The sequence below is a fragment of the Poeciliopsis prolifica genome, unplaced genomic scaffold (assembly GCF_027474105.1).
Source record: "Poeciliopsis prolifica strain line A6 unplaced genomic scaffold, Auburn_PproV2 SCAFFOLD011, whole genome shotgun sequence".
Classification (NCBI taxonomy): Eukaryota; Metazoa; Chordata; class Actinopteri; order Cyprinodontiformes; family Poeciliidae; genus Poeciliopsis; species Poeciliopsis prolifica.
Window position 1 is genome coordinate 2,860,543 of NW_026562386.1, and position 12,258 is coordinate 2,872,800.

At 39.0% G+C, this 12,258-nt stretch overlaps 1 protein-coding gene across 2 annotated transcripts; it reads left to right on the plus strand.

Annotated features, from left to right (window-relative positions):
- The first annotated feature begins 471 nt into the window (after nt 1-471).
- vrk3 (VRK serine/threonine kinase 3) lies at nt 472-12,207 on the plus strand. Of its 2 annotated transcripts, none has more exons than XM_055036317.1 (16): nt 472-536; nt 2,028-2,212; nt 2,296-2,430; nt 2,571-2,681; nt 3,648-3,776; nt 4,807-4,959; nt 5,441-5,484; nt 5,655-5,721; nt 5,927-6,011; nt 6,091-6,193; nt 6,281-6,373; nt 9,367-9,499; nt 10,567-10,684; nt 10,772-10,830; nt 11,322-11,462; nt 11,838-12,207. In XM_055036317.1, coding segments are annotated over exons 2-16 (1,557 nt in total). In that variant the 5' UTR covers nt 472-536; nt 2,028; the 3' UTR covers nt 11,840-12,207. The 2 variants fall into 2 exon arrangements, with proteins under 2 accessions (XP_054892292.1, XP_054892291.1); XM_055036316.1 differs by lacking the exon at nt 472-536 and adding an exon at nt 1,036-1,269.
- The last annotated feature ends 51 nt before the right edge of the window (nt 12,208-12,258 follow it).

The window sequence follows — 12,258 nt, forward strand, 5'->3', positions numbered from 1 at the left end:
ATGTAATGCTATTCTTAATGAAAATGGTTGTAAAACTAAACATTGAGTTATTCACAGGAAAGATAAATTTTTAAGCATTTTTCAGTTTTTAAGTTAATGTTTTTAATAGGTAAATACCAACTTTCACCACTTTCTGCATGGAGCAAAACAATGATGGAAAAAATACTTTTTGATCTGTAATAATATGGAAGTATGCAAGTTTGAGATTGACCTTGTTTTGTATTATATTTTAAATACAAAACTTGTATTATTGAGAAGATTTTTAATTTGATTCACAAGTTTCAGAACAACATTATGCGGTAGTGAATGAAACACTGTGAATTGATAATCGTGGATAATACAACCGGAGTGGGAACATGGTGAGTTTTAATCGCTTAAACAATGTGAGCTGCTGCTGAAGCCCGCCTGTATCTCCAGCACAGACCGGCAGGGGGCGGCATATCTGCTCCACCATTTGACTTGCCGCACTAATTAATAGCGAGAAGAAGAATTCCAAGCGAACCCAAACACACCGGTGGAGTTCCTGTGTTTAAAAGGTATTTGAAATGTTTCTAAAATGCTTACTGAGGATTTGTGAGACAGTTTTAGTCAATCGTACGAAGTTATAATGTGTTAGAAGTAAAACTCGGCAGTGAGTTGAAGTTTCAAGCGTATTTATTGCTGCTAGTTATGCCTTTCTGGATGTTTGTTAACCTAGCTGAAGTTACAAGGTAACTAATAAGGTGGACTTGATTTATATAGCAAACAACTTCTAGATTAAAAAAAAACTGCACACATGTTTAAATTGAACCCAATTTTCTCTAATCCACATTTAAACCTATCCTTTCAGACTCCGTTTTTCAGATGCAACCCCTGAATGTTTACAGGTTGTTGTATGAACAGGTTTTATTGAAGTTCATCAGTTTGATCTATTTGGAAACCAGTTTGGATTTGTTCAGCTTGCAAACTTGTCGGAACCACCAAAGTGTTTCACTCATTTGACCCAAACTGTTCTCTTTAATGAAAACAAATTCATCAGGATTTTCATAAATCTTCGCGGTTCAGCTGGACCACAAACTGGGAGATGCTGGGACACCAGGGCCCGAGTTCAGTGGGAGCCAAGTTACACTGAGAAGAAAATCCTGATTCAAAATGGACACTTTCAAGAGTATTTTTGATTTGCAGCTACCTTAATAATTATGGAAAAGCCACAGATCTTCTGGATGCTGTGACAAGAAAAGATTACAATATTTGGCCAAAATAACAAGGAGTATGTTTGGATGGGTGAAGGTGAGACTTTCTGTCCTCAGAACACTATTAACTGTAAAGCATGACGGTGGTGGAGGCATGCTGAGGCTCTGTTTAGCTATCAGCAGTCTTGGTAGCTAAACAACACTGCTGGTAGCGGCGACCTTTTTCTTTTTCCACTTAATTTCAAATCAGCAGCAAGTGAGCTGAGACATCTACACAGGTGGATGTCCCAGGATTCACCTGTGTACAGGTGAATGCTGTACACAGCAGGACAAGCAAATGAAAAGTGTTCTGGGACTAATCCAACTAATCCAAAAGAAGCGCCAGAATTATGTTGACATTCACATAAAGTGTGTGGCTTCTTTGCAGCTTGCTGAAGAACAACTTCAGGACTGGTGAAGGTGTTTGTAAATGCTCTATAATTTGACTGACTAGAGAAAATCCAGCACTGTTTCAGCATCAAATTCTTTAGTTTAAAATTCACTGAAGTAGTATGGATATAATTCTTGGATCATGAATTATATCCAAGTATGTAAAACATAAATCTAAAACCTGCTTTGAGATCCTTGTTGTCAAATTTGACATCAAAACTTTCATTGGGAAACGAACTTTTATCTTGAAAAATAATTAGTTTTTAAAAATCAGAAGAAAAACATTTATGTAGATGAAAAGATTTGAGTCTGATACTCTTTCAGTGAGGAACCACATTTTGTGTAATAACATTTTTTATCTGTAAAGTTAATTCCTGCATAAATCTTTAGTTGTCTTACTGATTACCTCAGTGTTCGTCCTTCCAGGATGCCTTTCCAGTTTTGTCCACAGTGTGGGACGAAGCTACAGCCTGATTTCAGATTCTGCCCATCCTGTGGAGAGAAACTTCCCAGCTCTCCTGATGAAACTGGACTCAGGATTTCAACCGTCTCTTTAAACGACGAAACAAAACCAGCTGTGACTAACTCAAGCCCTCCTTCATCTTTGACCTGTGAGCCAACAGTTGTTTGCAAAACCCATCAGTGTGGTCTGTAACTGTAAGTTTTTAGGATTGCAAATATTTTCATTCTGCAGCCCCGGGCCATAAAACTCCATCTCCAGTTTCACCTCGATCTTGTCTGAGAAGAACCCGTAAAAACATGGAGCAAGAAACTTCTGGCAAATCCACCGAGCCGTCATCATCTCCAGTCAAAAATGACAAGACTAAAGGTAAAAAAAATTATTTAAAAAAATGGTGAGAAATGGAAGAAAAATTATAGTTTTAGCTGCACTGTCTGACCCAGAGGGGGAGGATGAGGAGAGAATGAGAGTTTGTGGTCCTGAACTTGAACATTCTTGGTTTGTTTTAGGAGGTCAAACACCTGATCCAAAGAAGCAAATCGGCACAGTCAAAGCTAAACCAGAGGCAAAACCAACTTCAGAGGCCGGATCACCGTCTGCTGTGAAATCTCCTCGACAGGGTGAGCTAAAAGAAATAAAATAATCTGCTTAATTTAGCTATTTATACACAGAGTACAATTAAATATGCATCCCATTACCACCTAATTAAAACCTCTTTACTTTTGTAGCCCTAAATAAAAGCAGCAGTGACATCAGCTGCTTTTTAAAGAGACCTCGTGTGTGTAATTTAAGGTTACTATAAATCCAGCTACCAGCTATCAGCACTTAATGGGGCTCTGTGAACTCAGTAGACAAGTAAGGCATAAAATAGTGGAGAAGTTTAAAGCAGAGTCACGTTATAAAGCACAAGTGTGAGAAAAAAGGTTTGCACAATTGCAATGCCATTGCTGCAGTAAAATGTAGACTCTGGGATGTTAATGCAGACACACATCAGACTGCTTGTAAATGTTTATAAAAAAATAGGTCAGTTATTCTCTCCTGTGTGTTGCTCCATCACATAAAATCTCCAAACTACATTGAACTTTGTGGCTGTACAATAACAACAAAATAATGTAAGATACTTTTGCAGACACTGTGCAGTGATGCAGGCAGTTAATAGAAAGGCTGGAGTTGATTCATTTTTGCCTCTGTGCACCACCCAGGTTCGTTAACCTGTTTCAGGACCCGACCAGAACCCCTCAGTGTGAATTACCTGGAGAAATAATAAGATTTGGTTCCATAAAAAGCATGCTTTAATGCCAAAAAACGATCAAATGCTACAAGCCATAGATGTCATACAGCTCACCTTATGGATGGAACCAAGTGAGGCAACGACTGTAGCGCGAGTTTAGCTTTTTATTCTCCTCTGCAATCTGTACCCCCCTAAAGGGCAGTCTAATCAGTTTCAGTCTGTTTACATATGACTGACAGCAGGCGCACATAAATCATGGTTATGTAAGTTGCAGCTTGTTAAACGTGAAAGAGGCTGAAAGAGATGGAGGAAAAGATAGAATACATAACAGCTCAAATTTTCTTAATTTTTCCAGTCAGGGGAAAAGGGAAACTTTCAAGCCCTGTTAAAAATGAAGCAGCAGCGGGAAGGGTCGCATCTGATGAAACGGCCACAGAGGAATCAAAGATGGAGCGCTCAGTTTCATTCAAGTTTCTATCGAAGAGTAAGCTGCACTTATTCACTTCTGTGCTATCATCATTAAATCAAACTGTGTAGTATTTTTTTCTTGTTTTGTTAGCTGTCCACAGATCAGGCTTCTTTGAAGAATAAAAGTTGCCAGACTGAGAGCTGGAAACTGCAAAAACACAAAATCTTACCAAGGATTTTTGGTCTAATATCTAATGAAAATATCTTAGTACAGTTGAAATGTGACAAAATGAACTTGGAGGCAACTTTTCGCCAAGATATGGGAGCTTGTTCGAAGTCAATATTTCCTTAATATAGATTTTTAAAACATTCTAGTTCCACAAATTATTTCACTTATTAATAATTATTTATAATGTAAGAAAAATGTCTGCCAGTGGAACTAGGACTTTTTAAATCAGTATTAAGCTTCTCTTTCTTGCTGAAAAGTCACTTGTAAGTTAGTTTAGCCTTATTTCATGTGTACTGAGATATTTGCACCAGAATCAAAAACAACTGGTAAGATTTTGAGTTTTTGGAGACGCAGTTAGAGATCGTCTTTTGCTCTTCTAAGGATAAACATTGTTTTCTCTACTCAACTATTGGTTCTGACATGGCAACATAAGAAATGGTTGCAGAAAAGATGTGAATAAACAAAAAAAGTAAAAGGAAGGACACTTTGATAAAAGAAAATACAGAAAGTAAGTTAGTCACATGTACTTTTTAAAGATGCTTTTGTTTTTATATCTTGGATATTTAGCTTTTTTTAAAAGATATTTATTTATTCTAAATCTGTTTACATATCATCTGGTTTAACTGCTTTGATTTTTCTATGGCATTACTGTTATTGATGAAAATAAATAAGTGAAGACTTTAGTGGAGAGATCAGTTTCTAATCTTTCTCCTCGTCGTGCATTAGATTTGTTTTTTATTTTTCTGTTTTTGTTTGCTTTATTTGCTACTTTCTCAATTGATGAATAGTTTGGTGTAAATCGCAACATACTCTGTTACTTAGATGTTTTTCCTTCCAAACTTTATAATTACTGCGTTTTATGTACGTCTATGAACAGCAGTGACAGGAGGGTGGAGCAAATCGAAGAAGGCGAAGCACGCGTCCTCGCCGGAGCCGCTGCCGGAAGGGGAGCAGCTGACGGATCAGTCGGGCAAGACGTGGAAACTGATCAAGATTATTGATCAGAACATGACAGAACTCCTGTACGAAGGTGAAATAATGTGATGTTTAAAAAAAAGGTATCAGTAGTTGAATAGTGTCTTTTTTTGCAGTCTCGTTTGTTGCCTACCTTTGTACAGATTTATGCAAAGCCTTAGAGTAGATTAATCTTCTGTCGCTATTAAATGTCTCCATGTCTATAAAGGCTGACAGTTGGACATTTAAGACAATATTTAATTAATAAAAGGAAAGAATTTCCAGATAAAGTACTTTTATTAGAGGTTGATTAAATAAGTTCTTTGTAGCCGATTTAGAACTGAATAATTTATCATTGTCTGGTTCCTCATCACACACTGTCGATGCTCAAAGTGTTAAATTGGTCTGTTAAATGTAATTATTGAAGTTCTTCAATGCAAGCATATTGTTTAGCTTCTTAATCTGCAGTTGATTGCGTATGGATACTGGCAGCATGAAAACAAACATCAGGAGCTTGACATCAGTGACATTCAGTCACATTTCTTTGTACTTTTCAGCGGCTCAGCCCAACTCAGAGGAAGCCGATCACATCCTCAAACTGGTCAGTGGTTTTCTGAGTCCTCTATTCATAAATTCATTACATTTTGAACACACTGTGATTTCAATTGCACATCTAGCAATGCTTAGTTCTCCATCATTTTAGGTTACTTTTAGTAATGTTAATTTTACAGTGCAGGATCCATGTAATAAAACTGATTTTCTCAATTCTAGGGAGCTAAAGATGGGCGGATGTTCACTGAGCAGAACTTCCTGCAACGAGCTGCTAAATCTGCATCAGGTGGGAGTTTATTATTGGTTAATAGCAGAACGTTTCTGCCTGTTTGGATTGTTTTACAGCAGACTCATGATGTATTGTGATTTGTAAACCTTAAACATATCTGTCATTAGCCTTCATGTTCATGTGCGATCAGGTCGTAAACGGAGTGCTACAGCTGACGTGTTGCGTGATGATCTTTGCTTTAAGACTTTTGTTTTGTCTGTAGTGGAGAAGTGGATCAAGCAGAACAAACTGGATTTTCTGGGGATCCCCACCTGTGTTGGTTTTGGTGTTCACACAGACCTATACAGGTGTGAATTCACTCTCCATTTTCCCCCTTTTGTCACGGCATTTCACCCTGAACCACATATTTCTCATCTTAAATCGTAGGTTTCTGGTTTTCCCCGACATGGGCTGCTCCCTCCAATCCATCTTGGAGGAAGAGAACGAGCTTCTGTCTGAGAAGGCCGTTCTCCAGCTGGCCTGTAGGATAGTGAGTGTCATCCTGTTGCGTAGAAACTGCCTTCATCCACTCAGGAAAACATTGCTCTGTGAAATGTGACGTGTCGGCTCCTTTCAGCTTGACGTGCTGGAGTTCATCCACTCAAAAGAGTACGTTCATGCTGACGTCAACGCAGAGAACATCTTCGTCAAACCTGGGCAGAAATCACAGGTGAAACACAGTGGCAAACTTTCCTCTGTGGTACCTGTGAGTAACAAAACCAAACAAATACAATAAAAAGAAAAAACTGCAAAAATGCGATATTTACTGAATGCAAAAGCAGTTTTGTGGCAAAAGGTATACTCAGAAAAGGAGAGGCGCTGAATTCCTACAGCATTCAGACTAATAACAAAATGTAAAGGCTGAGAGATTCTGCTATCTTTGTGGCTTTTTTCTGATTTATGTTTTGTGTTTGTAAATTGTGAATCAGGTTTGTTTTGAAGTTTATATATAATTCTAATCATCATAATTGTCATAATTATACATAATAGTTATAATAACTTTTATTTTCTAAAGTACTTGGTCACTTTGCAGGAACAAACAAAACACTAAGTATGTCATACTAAGTTATAAAATGAGAACGTTAAATACATAGCGTGTTTAAAAGTAGAATAAAATATATGTACATATTTATTTACATAACAATAATATAAAATATAAGTAACCATTTTACAATATTATAGATGTGACGTTTGCCAAAATAGTTTTATTTATAATTCAAATTCATTTTGTCAAAAATGTTTTTTTTTTTTTTTTTCAAACTTTGAGTGAACAGTGACCATGGCAACCAGTCACTATGTGTAACCATGTTCACGTCCGTAACCATGGAGCAGAAGCTGCTGGACTACATTTGATTTGCTGTTTTGTTGGAATAAATAAAGTTGAACCCGAGTTTCTCTGTTGTGAAGTCAACCTGAGACGAACACAGAAGGGTTTTATTTATATATATATATATATATATATATATATATATATATATATATATATATATATATATATAAATTCCCTTCTCACCCACCGCGGGTGGTTCTTATTCTCTGAGCTCGGGTCCTCTACCAGAGGCCTGGGAGCTTGAGGGTCCTGCGCAGTATCTTGGCTGTGCCAAGGACTGCACATTTCTGGACTGAGATGTCTGATGTTGTTCCTGGGATCTGTTGTAGCCACTGCTCCAGTTTGGGGGTTACTGCCCCGAGGGCCCCGATGACCACAGGCACCACTGTGGTCTTCACCTTCCAGGCCCTCTCCAGTTCTTCCCTGAGGCCCTGGTATTTCTCCAGTTTCTCGTGCTCCTTTTTCCTGATGTTGCAATCACTTGGTATTGCTACATCTACCACAACGGCTTTCCTCTGATGTTTATCCACTACGACAATGTCTGGTTGGTTCGCCATTACCATTCTGTCTGTCTGGATCTGGAAGTCCCACAGGATCTTAGCTCTGGCGTTCTCCACCACCTTTGGGGGTGTTTCCCACTTTGATCTCGGGGTTTCCAGTCCATATTCTGCACAGATGTTTCTGTACACTATGCCTGCCACTTGGTTATGTCGCTCCATGTACGCTTTCCCTGCCAGTATCTTGCACCCTGCTGTGATGTGCTGGACTGTCTCAGGGGCCTCCTTGCACATCCTACACCTTGGTCTTGTCTGGTGTGGTAGATCTGGGCCTCTATTGCTCTGGTGTTTAGGGCCTGTTCCTGGGCTGCCAGGATGAGGGCCTCTGTGCTGTCCTTGAGTCCAGCTTTTTCCAGCCATTGGTAGGATTTACTGATATCAGCCACTTGGGTTATTTGTGGTGGTACATCCCATGTAGGGGTTTGTCCTCCCATGATGGTATCTCTGGCACCTCAACCTCCGTTCCCTGTTGTCTGAGACATTCACTGAGCACATTGTCTGTTGAGGCTTTGTCCCTGATGTATTTATGGATCTTAGTTGTTTCGTCCTGGACAGTGGTTCTCACACTCACTAGTCCTCTGCCTCCTTCCTTGCGGCTCGTGTACAGTCTCAGGGTGCTGGATTTGGGATGGAACCCTCCATGCATGGTTAGTAGCTTTCTAGTCTTAATATCTGTGGCTTTTATCTCCTCCTTTGGCCAGCTAATTATTCCAGCAGGGTATCTGATTACTGGCAAGGCATAGCTGTTTATCGCACGGATTTGTTCTTGCCATTGAGCTGGCTCTCAGGACTTGCCTTATTCGTTGGAGGTATTTAGCTGTGGCTCCTTTCCTTGTGACCTCATCGAGGTTGCCATTTGCTTGTGGTATACCTAGGTACTTGTACTGTCCTCTATGTCTGCTATTGTTCCTTCTGGGAGTGAGACCCCTTCTGTGTGGATGACCTTCCCCTCTTTGTGACCAGCCGACCACATTTCTCTAGTCCGAATGACATTCCAATGTCAGTGCTGTAGATCCTGGTGGTGTGGATCAGTACCCTTCTGTGCCGTGCTCATGTGTTTATCCATGTGTTTGCTTATCTTGGCCGCTATGATGCCTGACATGAGCGTCCAGGTTGTGGAGAGGCAGGTTATTGGTCGGTAGTTGGGTGGGACTGGACCCTTTGATGGATCCTTCTGGATTTGCATGTCTTTGCATGTAACCTCTCTCACTAGGGTTACTTGAGTAGTAGCATTCCAACAGATCCACATTTTCATCTCTCGCCCATTTCCGTCTTGTTCCAGTAGCCCATTTGTCATCAAGGTGCTCTGGTTCCCCAACACCTGACGCAGACCTTGTTTGGCGGGGCGACGTCTGAGCCGGCATGTTATGCAACTTAGTATCTCTCATGGTATGAGGTAGGCAGTAGCTTGAAGGGTCTTGCCTAAGGACCCAGACTGGATTCGAACCCTGCCCTCTCGGGTGATATACTGATGCCTTATGTATTGAGCTATCCAGTCAGCTGGAGGCCATATATATATATATATATATATATATATATATATATATATATATATATTTTTTTTTTTTTTTTTTTTTTCCAAACAGCAAGTTTTTTTGTCTGTTTATTACAAAATGTTAAATTTTGTCTAGTTTTGTTCTTTATTTTATGTCAGAGAAAGTTGTTGCTCAGCATCTCCTTGGCAGTGTTCAGTAACTGTAATGTGTGTGTGTGTGTGTGTGTGTGTGTGTGTGTGTGTGTGTGTGTGTGTGTGTGTGTGTGTGTGTGTGTGTGTAGGTGTACCTGGGAGGATACTGCCATGCCTTCAGGTACCGTCCTGGAGGCCAGCATGTAGAATACCGCGAGTCCAGCAGAATGCCACATGAGGGCGCCATGGAGTTCATCAGCCTGGACACACACAAAGGAGCAGGTGTGTGTTTTGTTTTTACTCTCTGACTTTGTTCCACATTACCTGAAGTTGGGTCTCCTCTTCTCCTTTGCGTTCTGTGATTGTGTCCTTTTCCCCCATGTCTTTCCTTTCTTATTTTTTCTTCCTCTTTTTCTCTTTTGCTGCCAATTTTCCTTCATTATTTATTTTCTTTCGAGCCATTTTTGTTTGCTTGTTTCCTTTCATTATTTCTTCTTTAATCCTTCATTCCTTGTGTATTCCTTTGCTTTTTAACTTGATTATTTCCTGGTGTTAACCTTTCTTTCTTTCCTGTATTCCTTCCTTACCCTCCTCATGTCTATTCTTCCTTCCTACTTCTTTGCATCTTTCTTCCTTTATTTCTTGTGGCTTTCCTCCTTTATTTCCTTCCCTTCTTGTTTCATTTTGGTCTTATTTCCTTCGTTCCTTTTTTGTGTCTGTCCGTCTTTATGCGGTTCATTACCAGATGTCACAAAGGACCACATCCTGTCAACCATTAGAAAGATTTCAAAATACTTTCGTATTGCTAAATGGTACGACACACTTTCACAATTAACATAAAAACAAAATATAAATACATATCCACAAGTTTCTTCCTCATAACAGGTCAGAAGTGCCATAACTGAAACCACTTGAAAATAATAGTGGTAGGTTGAAGAAGTAGTGCAGTGCAAGCTAATAAGTCTCCATGGAGGTGATCTTCAATCTTTTTCTCATAGTTAGTGATGCTTTAGTTTTAAAAAATGTTTTCACTTGTAACATTTTAAATAAGAATGCGATCAGAAGCTGGTTTGTTTAGTTAAATCCTGTTTGAATGTTGTTTTTTAATGCAACATTGTGAGATTTATCTTCCTTCCTCCAGCTCTGCACCCACTTTCTGTCTGGTCATTTGCAAACATAATCATCGATGTGATTTTCCCCTTGCTAATATAATTGTGATGCTGCGCAGACTCTTTGATGCAACAATTAATGAACAGGCTGGTTTCTGCAGATGAGCAATGTTGTGTTTGTTTGTTTGTTTTCTCTTCTCCCATGCATGGAGGTAAAACATGAACGTTGCTGTGTTTCAGCCCCGTCTCGTCGCACCGACCTGCAGTCTCTGGGTTACTGCATGTTGCTGTGGCACACGGGAACGCTGCCGTGGTCCGAACTGCACCATCCAGAGCTGGTGGCCGCTGAGAAGCAGAGGTAAAGAAAGAAAATGCCCCAAAACCTTCAACCTACCTTTAGTTAATGACAAGAAATATTAAAAACTGTTGACATATTTTCTTCCAGGTATATGAAAGACGTGAGAGCCCTGCTGAGAGACTGCTTTGGGAAGAGGGAAGTTTCAGGTGAACCGAAAATTAACCCATAAAAAAGGCTGCTGTAAAAAGAAAAAAGGGAGTGCATTGCCAAGAAAAACTCCAAATAATTGAGATAATTGTTTGTTTTTTTTAATGTCTAGGGAAAAAAAGGAAATTTTTGTTTGAAAAATTGCAAATTTATTGGAAATAAATTGTACATTTTGCAGAAAAATCTTGGACATTTCTGAGTTTAAAAGTTGAACATTTTCAACTTTTGAAACTAAAAAATTTTCATGTTTTTTTTTTTCCCAAAAAAATTCTGAGGTTGACTTAAAAGTTAATTTTTTTTCTTGCAACTTTTCTCACTCATAATTTTTTTGTTTTTTCTAGGAAATTTCTGAGATTAAAAATGTAAATGTACTCTTTTTTTTTTCCATCTACAATGGCCTTAAATTGCTGCTGCACAGATCGCACTGGTCTTTTCCTGGACCAGACGAGTCGGCCTGCTGTCTGTTTAAACCCATTTGTTTTTTGTGTAGGTACATTTCAGAGCTTCCTGACAGCAGTGATGACTCTGCATTACACAGAGGAACCAAACTACTCCATGCTGAAGGCTGGACTCAGTGCTGCCCTGCAGCAGCTGGGCGGGTCGGTGGAGCAGCCTCTCAGTTTACACACATGTAAGTACCTCCACCTGCAGCCCGGCGCGAAAACACCGCCATGATGTCGGGAATCTCTTTGTAGTTATTTAGATTAACACCCACAACAAGGAGCTTTTTTTATTAGACTTCTCACTTTCAGGTTAAAATGATCCACAATTTAATTGCTGCGTTGTAGAAGATGATTTCTGGGGATTTGATGAAATGGTTGCTTTAATCTGTCAGATAACGCCTGGTCTGCTTTAAATATTTTTAAAATAAACAAATTGATTATTCAAAACTCTAAAAATGTTAATAAATGGCCTGTCAGTGATTTTATTAATGACATATTTAAAGCAGCTTTATAAAAGTAAATGCATTGAATATTTATTTATGTTTATCTCTTTCTTCTCACAGAATCCAGAAAACTCATTGTTGGTTTTATTGGGTGAATTTTTGTCTGTGATTGTTGTCGAGGCACTGAATCCTGAACAGTTCAAGGTTTTTGGTCAGCATTTCAAGCAATAACCATTACTGTGATGTTTCTAACACGAGCTGAACTGGTTTTAAATTCAGGACGATGTTGACACTGCTGGTTTAATGTGACGCCGCTCTTAGAAAACCTCATCAGGTTGGGGAACTTTTGCTTCACTTGTGAGATTGTGTTTTTATTTTTTAACTTTTGAATCTTTCTGAATGGAAATAAAAGGTTTACTGTTTTCACATCATTCTTGCTGCTGAAGACTTAACTACAACAGTAAGTTAAAATAAACTGTTTTAAACCGAGTCTCTTGTTTAAAATATTTGTTGCACGTTTAATGGCTACTTTAAATTCTTA

What these genes read in the sequence shown, in the direction of transcription:
- vrk3 (XM_055036317.1), top strand. Translation starts at nt 2,029, where the DNA reads ATGCCTTTCCAGTTTTGTCCACAGTGTGGGACGAAGCTACAGCCTGAT. An exon ending in TGTGAAATCTCCTCGACAGG is followed by an intron (nt 2,682 to 3,647) that starts GTGAGCTAAAAG and finishes TAATTTTTCCAG; the next exon opens with TCAGGGGAAAAGGGAAACTT. An exon ending in ATTCAAGTTTCTATCGAAGA is followed by an intron (nt 3,777 to 4,806) that starts GTAAGCTGCACT and finishes GTCTATGAACAG; the next exon opens with CAGTGACAGGAGGGTGGAGC.